The sequence below is a fragment of the Vipera ursinii genome (assembly GCF_947247035.1).
Source record: "Vipera ursinii genome assembly, chromosome: 3".
In the NCBI taxonomy this organism is placed as follows: domain Eukaryota; kingdom Metazoa; phylum Chordata; class Lepidosauria; order Squamata; family Viperidae; genus Vipera; species Vipera ursinii.
In genome coordinates, this window is record NC_139516.1 from 210385242 (window position 1) to 210411298 (window position 26057).

At 48.4% G+C, this 26057-nt stretch overlaps 2 protein-coding genes and 1 long non-coding RNA gene across 6 annotated transcripts in view; 2 read left to right on the top strand and 1 right to left on the bottom strand.

Annotated features, from left to right (window-relative positions):
• Nucleotides 1-942: 942 nt before the first annotated feature.
• GFUS (GDP-L-fucose synthase) lies at nucleotides 943-21412 on the top strand. Of its 4 annotated transcripts, none has more exons than XM_083360109.1 (11): nucleotides 943-973; nucleotides 2128-2284; nucleotides 3975-4089; nucleotides 8303-8431; nucleotides 10207-10280; nucleotides 12003-12136; nucleotides 13844-13908; nucleotides 16560-16626; nucleotides 18292-18371; nucleotides 20194-20293; nucleotides 21245-21412. In XM_083360109.1, the coding sequence occupies exons 2-11, from the start codon at nucleotides 2139-2141 to the stop codon at nucleotides 21298-21300; spliced, it is 966 nt and encodes a 321-aa protein (XP_083216235.1). In that variant the 5' UTR covers nucleotides 943-973; nucleotides 2128-2138; the 3' UTR covers nucleotides 21301-21412. The 4 variants fall into 4 exon arrangements, with proteins under 4 accessions (XP_083216235.1, XP_083216238.1, XP_083216236.1 ...); XM_083360110.1 differs by lacking the exon at nucleotides 943-973 and adding an exon at nucleotides 994-1048; XM_083360111.1 differs by lacking the exon at nucleotides 943-973 and adding an exon at nucleotides 1017-1037.
• Nucleotides 4099-8296, top strand: LOC310638787. The gene is made up of 3 exons (XR_014492178.1): nucleotides 4099-7433; nucleotides 7475-8101; nucleotides 8165-8296. It is a non-coding gene; the product is annotated as an uncharacterized lncRNA (long non-coding RNA).
• A 909-nt stretch (nucleotides 21413-22321) lies between the features above and the next one.
• The window catches only part of LOC310638993 (protein brambleberry-like), a gene marked incomplete at both ends in the record, with an annotated part of 14128 nt that continues 10392 nt past the window's right edge, over nucleotides 22322-26057 (bottom strand). The window contains 3 exons of the mRNA XM_083360353.1: nucleotides 22322-22397; nucleotides 22951-23045; nucleotides 25485-25633. Of these exons, the coding sequence (XP_083216479.1) occupies nucleotides 22322-22397; nucleotides 22951-23045; nucleotides 25485-25633 (320 nt within the window). The remainder of the gene's footprint in view (nucleotides 22398-22950; nucleotides 23046-25484; nucleotides 25634-26057) is intronic.

A 26057-nucleotide genomic window follows, 5' to 3' on the forward strand; every position in this document is an offset into this window, starting at 1 on the left:
ATCATTTCTGTTGCTAAGAAAGACCGTCGTTAAGTGAGTTTAAGCGAGCCTCCCTCCCCTCCCACTCGTGACCGTGGTGCCCAGGGTGCTGGGAGGAGGCAGATGCAGTCACGTCCCCCAGGACTGCAGTACAGATAGTCCTCAGCTTACGACCACAATCGGGCCCCAAATTTCTGTTGCTAAGCAACACATCGGTTAAGTGAATTTTGTCCCGTTTTTATGACCTTTCTCGCCACCGTTGTTAGGGGAATCCCTGCAGCAGTTCGGTTAGTAACCTGGCTGTTCAAGTGAACCTGGCTTCCCCATTCCCTTGGCTTGCCAGAAGGTCGTAAAAGGGAGAATCACGTGACCCCGGGACAGTCATAACCGCAAGTCAGTTGCCAAGCCTCCAAATTTTGATCTCGTGACCCTGGGGAATGTTGCAACGGTCCTGAGTGTGAAAAAACGGTCCTCAGTCACTCTTTTTCTCCAGTGCCCTTGTAATTTTGAATGGTCACTAAACGAAGCGTCGTAAGCCGAGGACTAACCGGGTGGGAGGCTTGGAGAGGCGGCTTGGGGTGCTTTGCAGATCCCCAGAAGTGCCACCCCCCCCCCCCAAAGGAGGCAACGGCAGGCACACACCTTCCCCACCCCACCCACCCCGGTCCGGAGGATCTCTTCCCCATTCGACCGGGAGGAGGGGTGTCTGCATCGCCCACCCACTCACCCACCCACCCCCTAGCCAGGGTCCCCTTTGCAAATCGCTCGGGACCCCCCCTCCCCCTCCCATAGTCCCCCTGCGGGTCCGTGCACGAAAGGAGCCTGCAAGTCGGTCCCGGCTGGTGCAGGGACGACGACCCGGGCAATTTCTCCCGGGCTGTGGACTTCAACTCCCAGAAGTCTCAGCAACGGCCGCGCGGGCCGAGGCATGCCGGGCGTTGAAGTCCACGTGGACCAGGAAGTGAACGAGGAAATTGCTGCGCGGAAAGCGAAGGTATGGAGCGGCGCTGAGCCTTACGTGTTAGGCAAAGGGGGTCGTCTGGAAGACTCTCGGAAAGGCGAGGCTGAGGTTGGGCTGTCGGGAAAAGGGGGGTGGGAGAGCTGCTTCAGACCCTCCCTCCTTTCCCCCCCCCAAATCCCGACTGTCTCGTTTTATGCCTTTGGGGCAGCCTTTTGTGTGTGTGTGTGTGTGTATGTATGTGTGTGTGTGTGTTTGTGCTCCTTTGTTCGGTCTACCTTACAGGGTCGTTGTGGAGGAGCAAAGGGGAGACAGGGAGAGCCTCCTGCTGGGTCAGAAGGGATTCAGATGCAGCAAAATAACCAAGGGGAGGGGGTATTTGGGGGCAGGAGGAAAATTGTGGGTTAGATTCCCCCCCAACCCAACAATCGGGGTTAGGCTGGATTGTGACTCAGTGCTTTGTGTGTGTTCTCTAAACCGTGGTTCCTTGAGGGTGGGGGGGAAAATTGCCCCAATGACCCAATTTGACCTCCTAGTTAGGGTAATTGAGCAAACTAGGAGGGGCTCATACCCCCTTCCCCCCACCCCATCAGAAGCAGAGAAACACCCTCAGTTTAGAAAAAAAAACCTGCCTTTTCTGCCAAGGCTTTAATGATGATTAATCTTGGCCCGATTTAACCCTCTCTGGAACGCCTGTTGGAGAAAGCATCGCTCAAGGGCTGAAGACGACCCCGCCAAAAAACAACAACATAATCCTTTTCTTACACACACACATACACACAAACACACACACACACACACACATAGAGGGACGCGGTGGCTCAGTGGGTTAGGACGCTGAGCTTGTCGATCAGAAGGTCGGCAGTTTGGCGGGTTGAATCCCGAGTGTCGCGTAGCAGAGTGAGCGCCTGTTACTCGTCCCAGCTTCTGCCAACCTAGCAGTTCGAAAGCCCGTCAAAATGCAAGTAGAAAAATAGGGACCACTAGGGTGGGAAGGTAACAGCGTTCCATGTGCCTTTGGCGTCTAGTCATGCCGGCCACATGACCACGGAGACGTCCTCGGACAAGCGCTGGCTCTTCGGCTTTGAAACGGAGATGAGCACCGGCCCCTAGAGTCGGAAACGACTAGCACGCATGTGCGGGGGAACCTTTACCTTTACCTATATACACATACATCTCCCCTCCTGCAGAACTCGTATTGATGGCCGAGTCAGGAAGGCAGAAACGGATCCTGGTGACCGGGGGCTCCGGCCTGGTGGGAAAGGCCATTCAGAAGGTGATTGGAGACGGGGAACGCCGGGTGGACGAGACGTGGATATTTGTGTCCTCTAAAGATGCTGATTTAACGTGAGTGGGTCAGGTCTTCTGCTGGACTTAAGGAAGTTCTGCTTTGGAGCAGTTCCAGGACCTGGGAGCATCTGGAGAAGACCCAGAGGTGTCTTTCTTGTTTTTCCTTTGGAGAGATTTCGATTCCCACCCAAGAAGCTTCTTCGGCTGTGACTGGACGGTGGGGGATGGAAGGATTCTGGGAGGAGAAGTGAAACCACCGTCCAGTCAGAGCCGAAGAAGCTTCTTGGATGAGAAGCGAAACATCTTCAAAGAAAAACAAAGGAAGTCCAGTTGGCTCCTGGAAATGCACCTGTGGGACAACCATGACCTGGATGATGGTGAATCTCCATAGACATCTGGAGAAGACCTTTGGGTGAGGTCTAAGCTGGGTTTCTGAAGCTAGCTAGACCAGGGGTAGGCAACCTTGGCTCTTTTATGACTGGTGGACTTCAACTCCCAGAATTCCTGAGCCAGTATGGCTCAGCTTGAAAGCCTCTCCCTTTCCCCTCAGCATGTCTGGCTCAGGAATTCTGGGAGTTGAAGTCCACCAGTCATCAAGCGGCCTAGGCTTAGGCCAGGGGTAGGCAACCTTGGCTCTTTTATGACTCGTGGACTTCAACTCCCAGAGTTCCTGAGTCAGCATGGCTCAGCTTGGAAACCTCTCCCTTTCCCCTCAGCGTGGCTGGCTCAGGAATTCTGGGAGTTGAAGTCCATGAGTCATAAAAGAGCCAAGGTTGCCTACCCCACTCTTTGACCATTTTTTAAGATAGGTGGACTTCAATTCCCAGAATTCTGGGAGTTGAAGTCCACCCATCTCAAAGCACTTTGGATGAGGAATTTGAGACGTTGGATCCACCCATCTTAAAGCATGGTGGCTGGGGAATTCTGGGAGTTGAAGTCCACCCCTCATTGGGCTCAATTAAGGACTACCTGTTCTTCTGTTTCTGAGTCTTTCTCTGCATCAGCTAAATATTTCCTTCATGAGCTTCTGCAGAGCCCACCAAGGAAAAGTCAGGGCAGAAGCAACCGGAATAATAGAATAACGAAGTTGGAAGGGACCTCAGAGGTCTTCTAGTCCAACCCCCTGCTCCAGCCAGGTAGGCCGGGCACCCGTTGAGTCCTGTGAACATTGCTTTGGTTTTACTCTCGGGACCTGGGAGCTGAAAAGGGGTCTGTGAGGTGGAGAGCTACAGATAGTCTTCGGCTTATGGCCTCAACGGAGTCCAAAATTTCTGTTGCTACATGAGACGTGTTGAGTGAGTTTTGCTCCGTTTTACAACCTTGCTTGCCGCAGTGGTTAAGGGAACCACTTTGGTTGTTAAAGTACTCACAGGGTTGTTAAGTGAATCTGGCTTCCCTCACTGACTTCACTCGTCAGAACGTCGCAAAATGAGGATCGCGTGACACACACACACTGGGATGCTGCGACCGTTGTAAATACGAGCCAGTTGCTGAGTGTCTCAATTTTGATCACGGGGACATGGCCACCGTCGTAACTATGAGTCAGTTGCCAAGCGTCCAAATTTTGATTGTGTGACCACAGCGGTCGTAGGGGTGAGAAACGGCCATAAGTCCCTTTCTGTTCACTGCCGTTGTGCCTTCGAACGGTTGCTAAACAAACGGTTATAAGCCGAGGACTACCTGTAGATCCAGCCCGGCCTGGGATCCCCTACCACCCACTCCACTCCTCTTCTCTTCTCCCCTCCAGGAACGCTGCGGAGACCACCGCCCTCTTTGAGAAACACCGGCCCACCCACGTCATCCACCTGGCCGCCATCGTTGGGGGTCTCTTCAGGAACCTCAACAACAACCTGGAATTCTGGGTGAGGGTCTCATGGACCTGACTGGTCAGCCTTTAAAAGAGGGAAGCGCTTCATTCTGAACCCCGAACAAACTTCCGTCTCTTGGGAGTTTGGCCCAGCCGTTTCTGGGTTTTGACGGCAAGGAAACCCTGAATGTTTGCTTGTTCCAGGCTTGGGCCAAAACAAAACACAGAGTGTTTTGTGGGTTGTTGTTTTTTTCTCTCTCAAGGTAAGCGGGCAGGGCTGCTGTGTCTGGCACCAGCACCCAGCTGGCCTGTCCGAGGAAGGCCCTTGGCTTGGTTCGTGGAACGCTCCGTGCTCGCAAGCCATCTTTGCCCAGAGCAACCACGTTTGGGTCTATATCCAGAAGTAAATAGCTTCCTTTCGTTCGGTACGCTGACAGAACAGGCCTCGTTAATTTGAAGGGCTACCCTCAACCTAGGATGAGAAAGAAAAACAAAGTCCAGTCGCCTCCTGAAAAAGCACCTTTGGGGGAAGGATGAAAGGGAAAGATGGGAGGGAAAGGAAAAGAAGGATAGGAGAGAGAGAAAGAGAAAGAAAAAGGAAGGAAGGAAGGAAGGAAGGAAGGAAGGAAGGGAGGAAGGAAAAGGAAGAAAAGAAAGGAAGAAAAGAAAGAAAGAAAAGAAAGAAAAGAAAGAAAGAAAAAGTAAGTAAGAAAGAAAGAAAGAAAGAAAGAAAGAAAGAAAGAAAGAAAGAAAGAAAGAAAGAAAGGAGTGAGGAAGGAAGATGAGAGAAAGAAAGAAAGAAAGAAAGAAAGAAAGAAAGAAAGAAAGAAAGAAAAGAAAGAAAGGAGTGAGGAAGGAAGATGAGAGAAAGAAAGAAAGAAAGAAAGAAAGGAGTGAGGAAGGAAGAGAGAAAGAAAGAAAGAAAGAAAGAAAGAAAGAAAGAAAGAAAGAAAGAAAGAGAAAGAAAGAAAGAGAATCTGCAAGAAGCATAAATCCTTCCCTTCCCCCAGTCAGAGCTGAAGAAGCTTCTTGGAGGAGAAGCGAAAGGTCTTCAAAAGGAAAACAAAAGAAGTCCAGTTGCCTCTTGAAAAAAGCGCCTTGGGGACAAAATTTCAAGCCGCCGAGTAGCTGCGGAGTCCGTCAATCCTACCCAGCCTGGGTCGTTCTAGAAAGTTCCTTTCTTTCAGCTCCTTCTCTTGATCGTTCTCATGCTTCAAAATTTACAGAAGGCTAAACTAAAGGCCCTGGGGAGGGAAGAAGCATGGAAAAGAAAAGAAAAATCAACGCTGGAGCAGTATGTACGGAGGAGGTAACACTGAGCTGTTCCTTCCAGCGAGTGGCATAATTTACTACCTGTAGAAAGAGCCCTTTTTCGGGGTTAGGCTTCTCATTTCCCAGGGCTGGATTTTTGCGTGTTGAAAAATGGCGGAGGAGAAGGAGGACAAAAGGCAACAGGGATGACAGCACAGCTGGTCCTCGACGTACGACGGTCCCCTCAGTGACCACTCAAAGTTACAACGGCGCCAAAAAAAAATGTGGCTTACGATTGTTTTTCACACAACCCCATGGTCACGTCATCAGAATTCAGATCCTTGGCCACCGACTCGCATTTACGATGGTTCGCAGTGCCTCGGGCGGGTCACGTGATCCCCTTTTGCGACCTTCTGACAAGCAAAGCCCATGAGGAAGCCGGATCCACTTAACGACCAGGTGACTGAGGTAACAACGGCGGTGATCCGCTTAACGACTGTGAGAAGAAAAAGGTCGTAAAATGGAAAAAATTCACTTGACCAGTGTCTCACGTAACAAAGAGAAAATTTGGTTGTAAGTCGGGGACTACCTGTCTATTGCTTTCCCTTTGGGGAAAGCTGGGAAATGTCTCCTTCGGGCCTTTTTCAGTCGGTATCCTAAAGGAGCTGCTTCCCTTTGGATGCCCCCATTCCCGCCCTTCCCAATAGAGGTAGTCCCCGACTTAACGACCACAACGGAGCCCAAAATTTCTGTTCTTAAGTGAAACATTTGTTAAGTGAATTCTGATCACTTGATCCAGAGGATGCTACCAAGGTTGTAAGTGTGAAAAACGGGCGTCCCTTTTTTTCATGCCGTTGTAACTTTGTACGGTCCCTAAATGATCTGTTGTAAGTTGAGGACTACCTGTGTAAAATAAATTAGATGGCCTGGGGTCAGTTCATTTGAAGGATCATGTCTCTCCCGTTACATCTGCTAGGGATGTGTTATGGGTCCCATTGATTAGCATTTGTCATCTGATGGGTCCACCAAAAAGGGCCTTCTCAGTGGTGGCTCTTCTCCTGGGGGTACAATCGCCCTCCCCCGCCCTGTTGCTTTTCCAAAGGGCCATAACGACGTGGCTTGATCAGTGGAACCCCAAATGGAGACGTCTAGGACAACTCACTATATGGAATTCACCGTGGCCAACTCAGTGCGGGACAAAAGTAACAGAGTAGACTAGAGTAGAACAGAATAGAATAATAAATAGAATAGAATTAAGGATTGGAATGGAATGGAATGGAATGGAATAGAAATAGAATAAGAAATAGAATAAGAAATAGAAATAGAAATAGAATAGAATAGAATAGAATAGAATAGAATAGAATAGAATAGAATAGAGTAGAATAGAGTAGAATAGAATAGAATAGCAAAGATGGAATAGAATAGTATAGAATAGGAAACAGAAATAGAATAGAATAGAATAAGAAATAGAATAGAATAGAATAGGAAATACAGAATAGAATAGAATAGGAAACAGAAATAGAATAGAATTAGAAATAGAATAAGAATAGAATGGAATAGAATAGAATAGGAAATATGGAATAGAATAGAATAGAATAGAATAGAATAGAATAGAATAGAATAGAATAGAATAGAAAATATGGAATGGAATGGAATGGAATGGAATGGAATGGAATGGAATAGAATAGAATAGAATAGAATAGAATAGAATAGAATAGAATAGAATAGAATAGAATAGAATAGAATAGAGCTGGAAGGGACCATGGAGGTCATTTAGTCCAGCCCCCTGTTCAGGCAGGAAGCCCTATACCATTTCAGACAAATGGCTGTCCAGTCTCTTCTTAGAAACTTCCAGTGTTGGAGCATTCACAGCTTCTGGAGGGAAGGTGTTCCGCTGATTAATTCTTTCTAACTGTCAGGAAATTTTGAAGAAACATAATTCTGAAGAATGGGTGGAACCCAATCCTGAAAGAAAGGGTGCGAAAGGAGGGATCGAATCAAATGCGAATGATAAAAATTAAAATATCTCTTTAATTTTTTAAAGATTTAAATAAAACGGTCGCGTTGTTCCCGCTGTGAGTTGTCCCAAGGCACATTGGCCACAAGTTGTTGTCCTGTGGCGAGTGGGCCACCACAAATTGTCCCACGGTGAGCTGGCCGTGGCTGGCTAGCCACAGGAATTTGGCCAGTATGAATTGGCTCCGGTCAGTTGTCCCATTCCGAAATGGAGACGGAGCAACCCCGTGGCTTATTTGATTGTGTTGTTGCTGATGCGGGGTGGTGGGGTGGTGGTGGTGTGATTGGACTTTTTATTTACGTGTTTTATTATTTGCTCAATTTTTTTAAAAAAAATGTTCTAAACCGGCCAGAGGCATTGATGTCTGAGTTAGGTGGTCGTAGAAATTTGTTTAATAAATAAAATAAGTAAAGAGATGTGACCAAGGATGCTGAGCCAGGAGGGATAGAGAGACAATTTCAGCCACGAGAACATTTTACAGCAGGGATCTTCAAAGTCAGCCCTTTTATGACTTGTGGACTTCAACTCCCAGAATTCCTTAGCTAGCGTGGCTGGCTGAAGAATTCTGGAAGTTGAAGTCCGCAAGTTATGAAGGGGCCATAATTCCCCCATGCTGGTTGAGGAATAATAATAATAATAATAATAATAATAATAATAATAATAATAATAATAATAATAATAATAATAATGTTGGAAGGGACCTTGGAGGTCATCTAGTCCAACCCCCTGCTCAGGCAGGAAACCTTATAGCATAGTTCCCCCATGCTGGCTCAGGAATTCTGGGAGTTGAAGTCCGCAAGTCATGAAGGGGCCATAATTCCCCCATGCTGGCTGAGGAATTCTGGGAGTTGAAGTCCACCAGTCATGAAGGGGGCCATAGTTCCCCCATGCTGGCTCAGGAATTCTGGGAGTTGAAGTCCACAAGTCATAAAAGGGCCAAGTTTGAAGACCCCTGTTTTACAGCCTCTGATTGTGGGTCTCTCCCTTCCTGTGTCCCCAGAGGAAGAATATCCACATCAACGACAATGTCTTGCAAGCAGCATTCGAATCCGGGGTCCAGAAAGTCGTTTCCTGTCTGTCCACCTGCATATTTCCAGACAAGACCACCTACCCTATTGACGAGACCATGGTAAGGGGCCGTGCGACCCAAATCCTCCTTTCTCCACTTAACAGGTGGTCCCCAACGTATGACCACCATGGAGACCAACATTTCCACCGCTAAGCAAGACGGTTCTTAAATGAGTCTTGCCCCAATTTACGTCCTTTCTCCTTTCCGGTTTTAAGTGAATCGCTGCAGTTTTTAAGTTAGTGGTGCGGTTGTTAAGTGATTTTGCGAAGTGGGATCACGTGACCCCAGGGATGCTGCAGTGGCCGTAAGTGAGAAGAAGGTCATAAGTCACCTGTTTTAAGTGCCACTGTAACTTCGATCCGTAAAGGAATGGTTGTAAATTGAGGACTTCCTGTATTGACGTAGCTTTTTTTGCAACCCAGATTCCAAGGCATACAGGTAATCCTCGACCCAAAATTTATGTTGTTATATTAACAACAACAATAATAATAATACAGTTGGAAGGGACCTTGGAGGTCATCTAGTCCAACCCCCTGCTCAGGCAGGAAACCCTATACCATTTCAGACAAATGGGTGTTAAGTGAGACATTTGTTAAATGAGTTTTGCCCCATTTTACAATCTTTCTTCCCACGGATGTTAAGTGAATCACTGCAGTTGTTCAGCCAGTAACACGGTCGTTAAGCGAATCTGCCTTCCCCATTGAGTTTGCTTGTCAGAAGATCACAAAAGGGGATCTCGTGATCCCGGGACGCTGAGACCGTCATAATACGAGTCAGTTGCCACGCATCTGAATCTTCATCACGTGACCTAAGCGTGAGAAACGGTTGTAAGTCATTTTTTCCAGTGCCGTGGTAACTTTGAACGGTCACTAAACAACCAGTTGTAACTTATTTATTTATTTTATTTAATTTCTATACCGCCCTTCTCCCGAAGGACTCAGGGCGGTGTACAGGGCAATACAATCAAATACAATATACAAAAGTTAAAAAAATATTAAATACTACAGCCCAATTCAATAAGTTAATACAATAATATTAAAATACCCCTAAACCCATCAGACCAGGCCGGCTTGTTCAAATAAGTATGTTTTTAGGTCACGTCGGAAGGAGCGAAGGTCGGGAGCCATCCGGAGCTCAACTGGTAAACGGTTCCAAAGGTCTGGCGCTTGAGGACTAACCTGCATTTTGTTCCTTAGAACTGTTTGTTTTGCAGCCCGGATATGCTGGCCTAAAATCATAACAAAGTTTTGACTGACTGGGGCACCTTAGAAAACTTTTCCAAAGTAATTTGTGTTCCAAGGAGGGCTGGGCCCATCCTAGACCCTGGAAATGCCTTTGCAAGTCATTTATAATCTTTGCAACTAGTCCTGATGAGGTTAGCTAGTTGGGTCATGAAACGTCTGCAAGAAAACAACCCAGCTCAGACAGCAACAAGGACTTCACAGTTGTCATCTCCTCCTCCTCCTCCTCCTCCTCCTCCTCCTCCTCTTCCTCCTCCTCCCCCTCCTCCCCCCTCCTTCCCTCCCTCCTTCCCGCACACCACAACTGGCTGGGGAATTCTGGGTGTTGAAGTCCACCCATCTTAAAAGTTGCTGAGATGGAGAAACACTATCCTAAACTACACTTAATTTACTTCTCCGCGTTCCTTCTAACCCTTAAATCTGGAGCCAGTCCACGTTAAGCTCTTCTCCGCCATCTTTGGTCTTCCTGCTGGCACCTCGAGGTCTCTTTGCCCAGCCCGTTGGCGGCCTTTGGGGCAGAAACGGGATTCTCCATTTTTCAGATTGTAAAACTGTCGCTCGGACTTTCTTAACTTGAAAAAACTTCCCTTCCAGATTCACAACGGCCCTCCACACAGCTCCAACTTTGGGTACGCTTACGCCAAAAGGATGATCGACGTGCAGAACAGGTAAGTCTCACCTGGGAGGCGAGGCTAGGTCAGATTAGGAGAAGAGATCCTGCCAGGAGAAAAGCTGAGAATTGACCCTGATTTGATGGTGACCAAAGATGGAGCAATTTCCCTGGGGGGTTGGGGTGAAAAGGTAGTCCTTAACTTAAGAGTTGGGATGGGGGGCAAAAAAATAGAAAAAATGGGGAAAAAAATGGGGCGCTCTTTCTGTTTTTCCCCCCCCAAACGGCTTTGGAAAAAATGGGGGAAAAAACTGTTTTTGGGTTGTTTTTTTTTAATTTTTCCTGGTTTTTCCCCCCCAGGTCTTTCTATCTCTATGTTACAAGTATTCATTTAGTGACTGTTCCACGTTACGACGGCACTGGAAAAAATGACCGTTTTTCACACTTTACGACCGCTGCAACATCCCCAGAGTCATGAGACCAAAAATTCGAGTCCTTGGCAGCTGACTCATGTTTATGACGGTCGCAGGGCCCCGGGGTCATGTGATCCCCTTCTGACAAGCCATGGGGGAGCCAGGTTCCCTCAGCAACTATGTTACAAACTTAACCACTGCAGCGCCTCACTTAACAACCGTGGCCAGAAAGGTCACAAAACAGGGCAAAACCCAAGCATTAATCATTAATCGCTACAGCAACAATTAACAACTGTCTTGCTTAGCGACAGAAAAATTGGGCTCAGTTAATAATAATAATAATAAAGTTGGAAGGGACCCTTGAGGTCATCTAGTCCAACCCCCTGCTCAGGCAGGAAACCCTATACCATTTCAGACAAGTGGCTGTCCAGTCCCTTCTTAAAAACTTCCAGTGTTGGAGCATTCACCGCTTCTGGAGGCAAGGAGTTCCACTGGCTAATTGTTCTAACTGTCAGGAAGTTTCTTCTTTAATTCTAGGTTGCTTCTCTCTTAGGTTAGTTTCCATTCAACTGTGGTCATAATTCAAGGAGTGTCTGTACAGGGAGTCCTCCAGATATGACTGTTCACTTAGTGAACGTTTGAAGTTATGATTCCCCCTGCCCCGCCCTCAAAAGAGTACTTACAACCTCAGTGTGAAGTTCCGACATCTGCCCGCCTCTCCCAACCTTGCGGTCACACATATTTGGGTGTTTGGCAATTTAAAGCTGTTTGCAACATCGCGTCATCTTGTAACCATGATTTGCAATGTTCTGGCTTGTAGCAAGAAGCGCCTGTTTGTCAAGGTATTGATTTAACAGCTTACCAGCTTATGTAATGTAAGATGTAACATGTAAGATGTAATGATGGGAATGACTCAGCAGGGTCTGTGTCTCTTTAAGAGCCTTGGTATAAAGGGAAGGCTCTGCTGATGTGTTCTGTCTTTCCCGTTTCCTGCTGTAACTGTGGTTTGTTGGATCCTGCTGTATTAGCACGTGTGTGTAGATTGTCCCAGGTGTATGATATTGTAGATAGTGCAAGATAAATCACCATTTAATACAGACCACTGTTTACTCCTGGGTTATATCGCACAATAAGACTGTGCTCTGATACTATTTTTGAACAGTAGGTGTACGTAACGACTGCTGAGCTCGCTTGACGACCACTGTAGAAAAAGAGTCACAAAATAAGACTGGTCATGTGATGACTCGCTTAACGACCGGCCTGACTTATGACCTTAATTCCAGGTTCAATGACGGTCCTAATTCTGTGCCGTGAAGCACACCAGGTGTTCTGCCCTCCCTTTCCCAATTCCTTTTCTTTTCTCCCAGGGCCTACTTCGAACAGCATGGATGCCACTTCACCGCCGCCATCCCAACAAATATCTTTGGGCCTCACGACAACTTCAACATCGAGAATGGACACGTCTTGCCGGGCCTGATCCACAAAGTGTACCTGGCCAAGAGTGAGTGAGAGAGCAGGAAGGTGATGGGTGGGTCTGTGTGTGTCCCTTGTCCTGCCCTCTGACACAAAACAATTTGGGAGATCCAGTTTGGTCTAGTGGTTAAAGCGCCAAGGTCGAAATCAGGAGACGGTGAGTTCTAGTCCCACCTTAAGCATGAAAACCTGCTGGGTAACTTTCGGCCAATCACCGGGAAACGGTGAGTTCTAGTGCACCTTAGGCATGAAAACCAGCTTGGGTGGCTTTGGGCCAATCACCAGGTGACTGTGAGTTCTAGTCCCCCTTAGGCATGAAAAACAGCTGGTTGGCTTTGGGCCAATCACCAGGTGACTGTGAGTTCCAGTCCACCTTAGGCATGAAAACCAGCAGGGTGACTTTCAGTCGATCAGCAGGAAATGGTGAGTTGTAGTCCCGCCTTAAGCATGAAAACTGTCTGGCTGACTTTAAGCCAGTCCCCCTCTCTCTCTCTCAACCCAACCCACCTAACAGGGTTGCTGTTTTGGGTAAAACAGCAAAAGGGAAGTGTGCGTTGGATATATTTGCCACCTTGTGTTATTCATAAAAAAAACACCAAAAAAATATAGTTGAGACGCAAATAATAATAATAAAAATAACCGAATAACAGAGTTGGAAGGGAACTCGGAGGTCTTCCAGGCCAACCCTCCACTCAAGCAGTAAAGGAAAAATAAATAAATAAATAAATTGCAGAGCGCCATGGTTTGGCTCAATGGGAGACGTGGCAGGGGAGGGGCGCCCCACCTCTGTGGCAGGGGAGGGGCGCCTGGCGTACTCCCACCACCTCTGTGGTTTAAGAGAAGGAAAGAGAGCCGGAGAAAGGAACCAGCCAGGGCTTCTGGCTCCTTCTGGCTCCTTCCCCCCCCTCCCTCCCTCTCTCTGGGCAATCGAGGATCATCAATAAATCAAAGAAATCTCAGAGCTGTGGCTGCAGGTCAGAGTCCCTGGCAGACACTCTGTCTGCGCTAGAATCCCGGCTCCGAACAAGCCAGGATTGCCAGCGCATCTGCTAAGCATTTCGCCTCCCTCTGCTCTCCTCCCTGGGCTGCATCCCACCGGCGCCGCTGGGGCTGCCAAAAAGCTCCTTGGGTTGCATTTTGGTGCAAGCTTAGGCTGTGCAGGCTTTGAAATTGGGGCGGAGGGCGAAGCGACCCCTCTCTGCTGTACCAGAGGGCCGTGGGAGAAGAATAATAACCCTGCAATGCAAAGCAGTCCTCGGCTTACAACCGTTCATTGTGACCAAAGTTCCAGCGGCGTTGGAAAAAGTGGCTCGTGCACCGTTTTTCACCCGAGCGTCGCAGCGTCCCCGGCGGTCGCGTGATCAAAATTCCGACGCTTGGCCCCTGACTCGTATTTGTGACGGCTGCATCTCCCGGGGTGACGTGACCCTCTTCTGACAAGCAAAGTCGACGGGGAAAAACCAGATTCACGTAGCGACCGTGTGAAAAACTTTAACAACTGCAGGGATTGACTTAAGGACTGCGGCAAAAAGGGTCGGTTTTTTTCCCCAGCGCCGTTGTAACTTCGAGCGGCCACTGAGCAAGCTGTTGTAAGCTGAGGACTGCTTGTGTTAAATAAGACAGTTAAATCGGCCTCAAAGGAGGTTGGTGGAAATGAAGTTTCCTGTGGGAAGACTTGAGGCAGGCAGGAGACGTCGTACCTGACGGCGAAAATTTCTCCGCGCTTTTCCTCCAGAGTACGGCACCGACGTCACCGTCTGGGGGACGGGAAAGCCTCGGAGGCAGTTCATTTACTCTCTGGTAAGCCCATCCGCCCCACTGCATGTCGGGGAACGGAGGGAGAAACTCAAGTTCAATCTGAGGGAGGGCAACACGAAGGTTGACTTCAAACGGTTCCCCGAGAGTTTTTGACGCGGCTTGTCCCCAAGCAACAACTGCAACGGAGCCTCCCCGTTGCTGTTGTTTTGTCAAGCGCCAAATTGGAAATTGGGAGATTCAGGCAGTTCGAATGTGTAGAAAGATTTATTGTAGGCTTAAGCTCTTTGCCACAGCGGTCCCCAGCCTTTGTGGAGAGGGGAACCATGCCAGCGCAACTAGGAGCACAACTGAAGTTCCTGCTGTTTGTAGGTAGCATCCCAGGGACACCTTGCCGCAATAATAATTAATAATAATAATAATAATAATAATAATAATAATAATAATAATAAGAAGAAGAAGAAGAAGAAGAAGAAGAAGAAGAAGAAGAAGAAGAAGAAGAGGAGGAGGAGGAGGAGGAGGAGGAGGAGGAAGAGGAGGTGGTAAAGGTAAAGGTTCCCCCGCACATGCGTGCTAGTCGTTTCCAACTCTAGGGGCCGGTGCTCATCTCCGTTTCAAAGCCGAAGAGCCAGCGCTTGTCCGAGGACGTCTCTGTGGTCATGTGGCCGGCATGACTAGACGCCAAAGGCGCACGGAACGCTGTTACCTTCCCACCGTAGCGGTCCCTATTTTTCTACTTGCATTTTTACGTGCTTTCAAACTGCTAGGTTGGCAGAAGCTGGGACGAGTAACAGGCGCTCGCTCTCCTACGCAGCACTCGGGATTCGACCCGCCAAACTTCCGACCTTTTGATTGACAAGCTCTGCGTCCTAACCCACTGAGCCACCGTGTCCCTCATCATCATAAAATAATAATAATAATATTACTAATAATACTAATACTAATACTAATAATACTAATAATACTAATAATAATAATGATGATGATGATGATGATGATGATGATGGAAGGGACCTTGGAGGTCATCTAGTCCAACCCCCCCCGCTCAGGCAGGAAACCCTATACCATTTTGGACAAATGGCTGGCCAGTCTCTTCTTAAAAACTTCCAGTGTTGGAGCATTCACAGCTTCTGGAGGCAGGTTGTTCCACTGGTTAATTGTTCTAACTGTCAGGAAGTTTCTCCTTAGTTCTAGGTTGCTTCTCTCCTTGATTAGTTTCCATCTGTTGCTTCTCGTCCTGCCTTCGGGCGCTTTGGAGAATAGCTTTTACAATAGCTTTGTGGAAAACTGACCCTTCCAGTTTTTTTCAGCAAAAACGCATCAGCTCTTGCAAAGGGACGGAAGGCCTGAAGCAGCGCGAGATTGCTTCCCCCGAAGCCTTGCGTCCGTTTGCAGAAGCTTTTGGCACAGAAAAGGGAATTCTTTGGGGACACGAACTCGTGCTCCTTCCGACTCAGTGAGGTTGCCCGGCGCTCCAAAAGCAGATTGGGTGCCCTGCGCAGGCAGCCTCGGCGAGTCAGCCAAGCTGAGCAGGGCGTGTTTGTCCCACTCAGCCTCTGCTCTCACCGCTTCACATCTGAAGCATCAGGAGCAGGCGGCTTGACAGCCCGGCTGAGTGGCAGGAGAGGGGAACCAGGCCATGCGAGTGGTAGGCCAGGGCCCACGCACACACAGCTCTACTCACACAAGAGAGGAGCCTTTGGGGTGCCGCTTGTGCAAGTGGGGCTGTGCGCGCGCTTCGGCCCGCCGCTCACCCGACTTGGTTGCAAGTAGGTCACGGTTGGGGACCCCTGCTCTACAAGAATCTCAACTACTAACGGCCAAGGGAAATGAGTGGGAGATAAGAGTAGAAGGAATTCACGGTGGGCTGGATTTAGATCTCTTATGGCGCGCAGGGACCCGAGACTGATGACGCGTTTGACCCCTCCCTCCCTCAGTCTCAGCCTGCTTACCTCCTACGTGTGTGCCAATTTAACCACTTTTTTGCGGTGGTTAAGCAAATGCTGCAATCTTTAAGGGAACCAATGTTTCTCTCTTGTGGGACTACAGCTGGGCGTGTGCAGGCCCTGGCCCACCACTTGCGTGTGCCCAGTTCCTCTTCCCCCCACAGGCGGGCCGCCATGCCGCCGCCTCCCAATGCTCCAGAAGCGGAATGAGTGGGACAAGCACACCTAGCTCAGCTTGGCTGACTCGCCGAGGCTGCCTGCACAGAACACCCGATCCGCTTTTGGAGCGCCAGGCAACCTCGCTGAGTCGGAAGGAGCACGAGTCCGTGTCCCCAAAGGATTCTCTTTTCTGCGCCAAAAGCTTTTGCAAACGGACAAAAGGCTTCGGGGGAAGCAACCTCGCGCTGCTTCAGGCCTTCCGTCCCTTTGCAAAAGTTTTTGGCGCGGAGAAGCCCGAAGGAGCCGAGACCCGGTTGCGTTTTTGCCGAAAACTGGAAGGGTCAGTTTTCCACAAAGCTATCGTAAAATGCGCTATGGTGTCCATGGGATGCTACAAACAGCGGTAAATCCAGTTGTGTTGCTAGTTACCTGAACTTTGCTCACACGAGTGCCGAGGGGGTCCAACTGTATTTGAGTCTGGGTCGCGAGTGCTCCTTTTTGGGTTGGTCGTAACTTTGAACGGTTGCTAAGCGAGCTGTCGTATGTCGAGGACTTACCTGAATTGCCAGTTTCTTCTCTGGTGCCTTTCAGGACCTGGCTCGGCTGTTCGTTTGGGTCTTAAGGGAGTACAATGAAACGGAACCCATCATCCTGTCAGGTAGGTGCCCTCCGTTCCGAAGATCGGTGGTTCAGTCTGGAGCCTCTCCTTGTTTAAAAACAAAAAAATAAATAAATCAGATTTTGTTTTTGTGGCCACCCAGCTGCTTAACATTTCTCACCTGCTGCTTGTGCAAACAGAGCTGTGTGTGCTTGCGTGTGCGCTTGCGTGTTCACACAGAACCATTACTTCTGCCCCCGGCCGCCAAGCTGCCAATCCAGAAAGGTTGGGGAGCGCTGTTCTAAGCAACTTCCTCACCGCTAGGCAGACTCTTGCCAAACTCGAGCAAACTATTTGCATTATTAAAGGTATCTTCTGAGAAGTTCCAGGGACGAGCCCACAGGAGGAGGGGGGGGAGGAGTTGGAAAGGACTGTGGGGTCCTTGGTGCTCTCTGAGCTGGGTGGTTTTCCTGCAGATGTGTCACTACTCAACTGGGTAACATCATCAGTGGTAGAAGGGAGTGGGGTCTGTGGAGAGGAGTATGGGGTCCCTGGTGCTCTCTGAGCTGGGTGGTTTTCCTGCAGATGTTTCACTACTCAACTGGGTAACATCATCAGTGCTAGAAGGGAATAGGGTCTGTGGAGAGGAGTATGGGGTCCTTGGTGCTCTCTGAGCTGGGTTGTTTTCCTGCAGATGTTTCACTACTCAACTGGGTAACATCATCAGTGGTAGAAGGGAGTGGGGTCTGTGGAGAGGAGTATGGGGTCCTTGGTGCTCTCTGAGCTGGGTGGTTTTCCTGCAGATGTTTCACTACTCAACTGGGTAACATCATCAGTGCTAGAAGGGAGTGGGGTCTGTGGAGAGGAGTATGGGGTCCCTGGTGCTCTCTGAGCTGGGTGGTTTTCCTGCAGATGTTTCACTACTCAACTGGGTAACATCATCAGTGGTAGAAGGGAGTGGGGTCTGTGGAGAGGAGTATGGGGTCCCTGGTGCTCTCTGAGCTGGGTGGTTTTCCTGCAGATGTTTCACTAATCAACTGGGTAACATCATCAGTGCTAGAAGGGAATAGGGTCTGTGGAGAGGAGTATGGGGTCCCTGGTGCTCTCTGAGCTGGGTGGTTTTCCTGCAGATGTTTCACTACTCAACTGGGTAACATCATCAGTGGTAGAAGGGAGTGGGGCTTGCATAGTGGAAGAGGAGGAGGAGGAGGATATAAAAAGAGAGCAGACCCCATTCCTTACTAGCACTTATATTACCTAGCTGAAACATCTGCAAGGAAACCACCCAGCTCAGAGATTACCAAGGACCCCACAGTCCTCTCCTCCTCCTCCTCCTCCTCCTCCTCCTCCTCCTCCTCCTCCTCCTCCTCCTCCTCCTCCTCTCCGCAAACCCCACTGCCTTCCAGCACTGATGATGTTCCCAAGTTGGGTCATGAAACATCTGTAAGAAAACCACCAAGTTCAGACAGAAACCAAGACTCCATAGTTGTCGTCTCCTCCCTCTCCCCCTCCCCCTGCCCCTCTCCCTCCTCCTCCTCTCCACAATCTCCACCCCCTTCTAGCGCTGGTGATGTTACCTAGTCTGGTAACGAAACATCTGCTAGAAACCAACCAAGCTCAGACAGCCCAAAGATCCCAAAGTCCTCCACTTCCTCTTCCTCTTCCTCCTCCTCCTCCTCCTCCGGAAGTCAGTCTCACCATGTTCTTCCGCTCCTTTTGTTGCAGTGGGAGAAGAAGAGGAGGTGTCCATAGGAGAAGCCGCTGAATGCATCGTGAAGGCCATGGATTTCAAGGGGCAGCTTCTGGTATCCTTTGTAAATAATTCCCCAGGCGTTGGGGCGCCTGCCCTTTGGAACCAGCTGCCCGCGGAGGACTGCCCCCGACCTTCGATCATTTCGCCGAGACCTGAAGACCTGGCTCTTCGAGCTTTCCGGCCCAGGCTGAGTTTTAATTGGGGGTTTTAACTGGGGTTTTATATTTTTCAGGGACTTAGTTTAATCTTTTTAAATTGCTCTTAATTTTTGTATTGATGTTTTATATACCCTGTAAACCGCCCTGAGTCCTTCGGGAAAGGGCGGTATATAAATTCAATAAAATTCAAATTCAGACTCAGGGAAGCTGGAGGCAAGGACTTCCACTGGTTAATTGTCCTCACTGTTAGGAAGTTTCCCCTTAATTCCAGGTTGCTTCTCTCCTTGATGAGTTTCCATCCGTTGCTTCTTGTCCTGCCTTCAGGCGCTTTGGAGAATAGCTTGACTCCCTCTTCTTTGGGGCGGCCCCTGAGATATTGCAACAGTGCTATCATGTCACCCCTAGTCCTTCTCTTCATTAAACTAGACATTCCCAATTCCAGCAACCGTTCTTTGTATGTTTTAGCCTCCAGTCCCCTGATCATCCTTGTTGCTCTTCTCTGCACTCTTTCTAGAGTCTCAACATCTTTTTTACATCGGGGTGACCAAAAATGGATGCAGGATTGCAAGTGTGGCCTTACCAAGGCGTTATAAAGTGGTATTAACCCTTCACGTGATCTTGATTCTATCCCTCTGTTAATGCAGCCCAGCACTGTGTTGGCCTTTTTGGCAGCTGCAGCATACGGCTGGCTCATATTTAAGTGACTGTCCACTAGGCCTCTGAGATCCCTCTCACAGTTGCTACTGTTGAGCCAGGTACCGCCTATACTATACCTGTACATTTGGCTTTTCTTGCCTAAATGTAGAACCTTACTTTTTGCACCATTGAATTTCATTTTGTTAGTTAGTTGTTATAAGCAACTTGTCTCTATACAGATCTTTCTATCTGAAAACTTAAAAAGGTAAATGCAAAGGTTCCCCCGCACATGCGTGCTAGTCGTTTCCGACTCTAGGGGCCGGTGCTCATCTCTGTTTCAAAGCCGAAGAGCCAGCGCTTGTCCCAGGACGTCTCTGTGGTCATGTGGCCGGCATGACTAGACGCCAAAGGCGCACGGAACGCTGTTACCTTCCCACCGTAGTGGTCCCTATTTTTCTACTTGCATTTTTACATGCTTTCGAACTGCTAGGTTGGCAGAAGCTGGGACGCGTAACAGGCACTCGGGATTCGACCCGCCAAACTGCCGACCTTCTGATTGACAAGCTCAGCGTCCTAACCCACTGAGCCACCATGTCTCTGAAAACTTTACTGTTCCATAAAAGGATTGTTTGCATGGAATCCTTGTGGGTTAAAGGTTAAGTTTGTCTGCCCTTGTGTGACCGCTTTCCAGTCTTGAGAACTTTCAGATGTGAGGACTTCAACTCCCAGAATTCCCCAGCCAGAATTCTGGGAGTTGAAGTCCATACATCTGAAAGTTCCCAAGATCTGAAGTCCGTACACATGAAAGTTCCCAAGATTTGAAGTCCGTATATCTGAAAGTTCCCAAGATTTGGAAACACAAATTGTCAGTTGTTTCTTTAGCTATCTGTCTCATGTAAGTATTGCTCCCAAGAGTTCCCATCTTCTCTGTGAACCACAGTCCTGCAAGTTTGGCCACCTCCAACCCTGCAAACCTCTGGGCAAAGTTTTTAATCCTACAAAACACCAAGTGTCTTTCATATGATCCGTGTTAAGATTGGCCTTAGGGTGCTTTTCTTTAACCTCACCCCCTACTTCAAGTTTGACAAATCCAAATCGGATGGTCAGTTCAAGAAAACGGCCAGCAACGTCAAGCTGAGGAGATATCTGCCCAACTTCCAGTTCACGCCGTTCAATCAAGGTAGGAGAACATTCCAGTGAGGCCTCTTGGTCCTTGGGGAGTCTTGGTCACATTGGGGTGACCCAATGAAGGTGACCCAATGATGTTGAAGACCCAAACACAACAGCCCCAAGAATTGCAATTTGGTGTCAGGTTGATCCGTGGCTACCTAGTTTTGGTTTGTGTGTTGGCTACAACAGGCTATACCAGAGGTCTTCAAAGTTGGCCCTTTTATGACTTGTGGACTTCAACTCCCAGAATTCCTCAGCCAGGCACACGTGCCTGGCTGAGGAATTCTGGGAGTTGAAGTCCACAAGTCATAAAAGAGCCATGTTTGAAGACCCCTGGGCTATACAGTTTGATTATGCTTCAGTGTGCAGAGCTGACCTTGGGAGGAAAATTGTAGGAATGCAATTCAATTTGATTCAATTCAATTTCGTATTTCTTAGAACAGGCCATCCAATTTGATTATGCTTTGGTGCAAAAGAGCTGACCTTGGGAGGAAAATTGTAGCAATGCAATGCAATGCAATTGAATGAGTTTAATTATTTAATTTAATTTAAATCAATTTAATTCAATTCAAATCTAATTTCATTTAATTTTTAATTTCATTTAATTTCATGTTTCTTAGAAAGGCTGTACAATTTGATTATTTGATTAATTTAATTTAAATCAAATCAATTCTAATTTAATTTAATTTAATTTAATTTAATTTTTTAACTTCATTTAATTTTTCTTAGAAAGGCTGTACAATTTGATTATTTTAACGTGCCCCCCAGGTTGGGAAACAGTGATGTGGATGGCTTAGCCTGAGCTTAACCTGCGTAAAGCCAATCGGAACGTATTTCTCTCTCGCTGAGGTCTTCCCGAAGCCCCCTTTTAAAACCCGGGACACAATTCCAAATTAGCCTAACTTTTTTCCCTCCCCGCTTCCGATTTCATTGCCTCCCTGTCTTCTCGTCTCTCCTGCAGCCGTGAAGGAAATGTGCGACTGGTTTTGCGCCAACTACGACACCGCCCGGAAATGACCAAGGGGCACCGCGATGGCTGCGTCCTAAGTAGGGGCGTCTGCGCCCTTGTCTCAATCTCAGGTAGCTTTTTTGGTGGAGGAGGAAAATAAAAGAAGCTCTTAGATTACCAGGACCGGATCTCTCTCTCTTGTTTGGGTTTTTTTTTGTTTTTTTTTCAACACAGCAAACCCCAGGCCCAATTTTTGCAATTGGAAGATGGGCCTTGCGTACTTAGAGCCAGCTGTGAGGAGGACGGCCAGGCAGAAGAAGCCAATCCAGCGAGCAAATTTTAGTTCTCCACGGACTTGCCGTGAATGCAATTGGTGGGATTCAAATATGGGAACCACCGGTTCTCTGCGTGGGTGCCGCTTCCAGAAGTCCATTCTGGGCTTGGGCAACAAAAAGTTAGCTACTGGTTCTGCCAAGTGGTGTGAACTGGCTGAATCCCACCACTGCCCGACTCTCTTCTAGCACTGATGATGTTCCCTAGTTTGGTAATGAAGTGTCTGCAAGAAAACCACCCAGCTCAGAGAGCACCAAGGACCCCATAGTCCTCCTCCTCCTCCTCCTCCTCTCCACAAACCCTCCTCCCTTTTAGCACTGATGATGTTACCTAGTTTGGTAATGAAATGTCTGCAAGAAAACCACCCAGCTCAGAGAGCACCAAGGACCCCATAGTCGTCGTCGTCCTCCTCCTCCTCCTCCTCCTCCTCCTCTCCACAAACCCTCCTCCCTTCTAGCACTGATGATGTTACCTAGTTTGGGTCATGAAACGTCTGCAAGAAAACCACCCAGCCCAGAGAGCACCAAGGACCCCAAACTACTCCTCCTCCTCCTCCTCCTCTCCACAAACTCCGGTGTAGGCCAAAGTCATCTCTTCTGTTTGTAAGACCAGGGGAGGTAGTCTTCACCTTACGACCGGTTGTTTTGTAACTGTTCAAAGTTATGATAGCCAGGGCCCATAAAACACCCCTGGCCATTCTATGCAGTTGTGCTGACATCCTGAGGTCATGCACTGCATGTCGGGCAGCTCAGCTGCTCACGACACTCCACAGGTCTGTGACTGCAATTCGTGGGATTTGATTTTGCCAGCTTCCGGGCTTTTTCGCTGGTTTCTGCCAAAAAAAAAACCCACACACATTCAGATAAATGGGTTCACTTAATGACGGTGGTATTTGCTCAATGACCGCCAGCACAAAGGCCATAAAATTGACTTTGGGTCGTGAGGTTGCTTTGACAGACGACGATAATGGCTTAACAGCCAGGTTTCCCATCCTAATTATGATCACCAGTCAAGAAATACATGCGTTACAGGTAGTCCTCTACTTACGACCAACATTGACCCTCAAAAGTTCTGTAGCTAAGCAAGACCGTTATTGAGTTTTGCCCCCATTTTAATTCGTTCTTAAGCGAATCGCTGCAGTTTTAGTTAAGTTAATCACACAGCTGTTAGGCGAGTCTGGCATCCCCGTGGAATTTTCTTGGTCACAAAGGGGATCACGAGATCCCCGGGGATGCTGCAACCGTCATAAATATGAATCAGTGGCCAAGCGGCTGAATTTTGATCACCTGACCCTGGGGATGCAGCGATGGTCGACAGTCCCTTTTCCAGGTGCCGTTTTAACTTGAAACGGTCGCTAAATGAACTGTTTTAAGTCGGGGACTCACCTGCAGTGTTTTGGACACACTTTGTCTCTCAGCGCTGCTTGGCGTGAAGAAGCTGGCCCGTAAATCAAAATGACAGGTGTCTTCTCGGTAATAAGCTGGCAATTAGCATTATCGGAAGCTTAGAGACTTACCAGATGTTGCTAAGAAAGTTCCTGCATCAAACAGCTGCTGCTGCTTCCAGCAAGAACAGCTGGAGGGTTGGAAACAAAGCTTGTGTTTTGCGAATGGTGCCACAAAAATACAGACCCAGATTCCTTTTTCAGAGGAACAATAGAATAACAGAGTTGGAAGGGACCTTGGAGGTCTTCTAGTCCAACCCCCTGCTCAGGCAGGAGACCCTATACCATTTCAGACCAATGGCTGTCCAGTCTCTTCTTAAAAACTTCCTGTGTTGGAGCATTCACCGCTTCTAGAGGCAGGTTGTTCCACTGGTTAATTGAAGTTTCTTCTTTAGTTCCAGGTTGCTTCTCTCTTTGGTTAGTTTCCATCCGTTGCTTCTTGGCCTGCCTTCAGGCGCTTTGGAGAATAGCTTGACTCCCTCTTCTTTGGGGCAGCCCCTGAGATACTAGAAGACTGCTATCATGTCCCCCCTCGTCCTTCTCTTCATTAAACTAGACCAGGGGTAGGCAACCTCGGCTCTTTTATGACTCATGGACTTCAACTCCCAGAATTCCTGAGCCAGCATAGCCCTTGAGATCCACTCGGAAGCTTCAACTGGTGCAAAGTGCAGCGGCACGGACACTCTTGGGAGCCTCCCGATACTCCCATATCACACCTCTCCTCCGTGCGCTGCACTGGCTTCCAGTTGCCTTCCGTGTGAAGTTCAAGGTGCTAACAATGACATACAAAGCCCTACATGGCATGGGTCCGGACTACCTACGGGAGCACCTTCTGCCAATGTCAGCACCCCACCGTCCTGTGCGCTCCCACAGAGAGGGCCTCCTCAGGGTGCCACCGCTCAAGGAATGTCGGCTGGTGGCCCCCAGGGGGAGGGCATTCTCAGTGGGTGCGCCAGCCCTCTGGAACAGCTTACCAACCGAAATCCGGATGGCCCCCGACCTCCGCACCTTCCGGCGCGAATTAAAAACTTACCTGTTCCAGCAGTCCGGCCTGGCCTGATAGCTCTAATTGGGGTCCCAGTTTGTATTTTACTATTGTTTGTTTTCACTATTGTTCATTCTGTATGCCTACCTTATTCTGTACACCGCCCCGAGTCCCTCGGGAGAAGGGCGGTTTATAAAAACAAACAAACAAATAAATAAATAAATAAATAAATAAATAAATAAATAAAATAGATCTGAATTCAAAATACAGGCCGTCCGCAACGTACAGCAGTTTAGTGACCATTCCAAGTTACCACAGCACTGAAAAAATTGAGTTATGACCGTTTTTCACACTTAATGACTGCCGCAGCATCCCCCAGGGTCATGTGATCAATATTCAGCCACTAGGCAACTGACTTGTATTTATGACCGTCTCAACACCCCAGGGTGATGTGATCCCCTTTTGCGATCTTCTGAGAAGCAGTCAATGGGGAAGACAGATCCACTTTTAACAACCAGGTCACTCCTTAAATAACGGGAGAGGTTCACTTAAAAAAACTGGGGCGAGAAAGGTCGTAAAACGGGGCGAAAGCAACGTTTCACTTAGCAACGTAAAATCTGAGCTCATTTGGGATCGTAAGTCCAGGGCTACCTGTACTAACTTAACTGCTGCAGTGATTCGCTTAACGCCCCAAGAAAGGTCGTACAATGGAGCCAAACTCACTTCAAGCAATGTCTCGCTGAGCGACGGATTGCGGTCACACGTTGGGGATTACCTGTATCCCCTTGAATTGTTTTTTTTTTTAACTTCACTTATTTCCTGGGCTGCATTAGTATTTATAAAGAAAATATGTTTATTCAGCATACACACAGCAATGATCAGTTTTTAAAAGAAGGCAATGCAGACTTTTGGGTATGGCAGCTGTTCTCCGTCGCTGTAAAATTTCGCCTTGGCCAAAACTGCCCTCAGAGCAGTGTTCCGAGCAGATTTGGATCCAGGTTTATTTCCTCTTATTTGGAAGATGTCTAAAAGTAGGAAATTGTACGTTTAAACGAAGAAATCTGCTCCCTTTTTTAGCTGAGTCACAGTGACAGCTGCCCCGTTTGTTAAGAAAGACAATTACTTTAGACCAGGGGCCTTCAAACGTGGCCCTTTGATGACTGGTGGACTTCAACTCCCAGAATTCCTCAGCCAGGCACGAATTCTGGGAGTTGAAGTCCACAAGTCATCAAAGGGCCAGGTTGAAGACCTCTGCTTTAGATCGTGCCTCCAGCCTCACGTAGGCCGAAAAATCGAAGGAGCACGTTCATTGTTCCAGTCCAATAGATTTAGAGGTTTTCTGTCCACTGTCGGTAGGCACTAGATTATCCACCAGCACGTAAATGCTGAATCAAGAGTAATCTACGTTATTCCCGTGAAAATGGGCTTGGCGTGGAAGCCTGAAGCTTTCAGTCCACCAGAACCGCAAAGCAGGAAGGGGCAAACGTCACCCAAGGATGCTGCCGCTCAAGCGAGGTGGCTGTGTCCGGCCGCGTGGACGTGGCAGAAGACCTGGTGGGAGAGGGACTTCTTCCTGCACGGCTGGCCAGTCCTGGTGACCCCTTGGCAGAAGGGCCTTGGAGAAGACGAGCAGCTGGAGCTGTAGGGGGGGAAAAATGGAAAGTTGCTCAGGATTAAGGCAGAGTAAGCTTGACTTCTCAATTCTTCTCCGTCAGCACTGCAGAGCAGGGTTGTTGTTGTTGTTGTTTTCCAAACTTGGCAAATTGAAGACGGGTGGACTTCACCTCCCAGAATTCCCCAGCCAGCCAGCATGGCTGGCTGGGGAATTCTGGGAGTTGAAGTCCACCCGTCTTCAACTTGCCGAGTTGGCAGACCTCTGATCTAGATTTTGGCCGTGGTTTCCTCCAACTCTGCCATTTAGTTCTTGAACGTTTCGTTACCAGGCGAGGTCACGTCCTCGTCTAGATCACGGTTTCTCAGCTGTTTTTGTCTGGCAAAGAGCAGGCCCAACATTTGCTTGTATTATTTGTACCCGGGCTTTATCAGTTCTACAAATAAGGTGG

Bases quoted from the DNA above. Each gene is read 5' to 3' on its own strand.
- GFUS (XM_083360109.1), top strand. From the start codon at position 2,139: ATGGCCGAGTCAGGAAGGCAGAAACGGATCCTGGTGACCGGGGGCTCC. The intron at 8,432-10,206 runs GTAAGGGGCCGT...CTTCCCTTCCAG, and splicing joins ACCCTATTGACGAGACCATG to ATTCACAACGGCCCTCCACA. The intron at 13,909-16,559 runs GTAAGCCCATCC...GGTGCCTTTCAG, and splicing joins GGCAGTTCATTTACTCTCTG to GACCTGGCTCGGCTGTTCGT.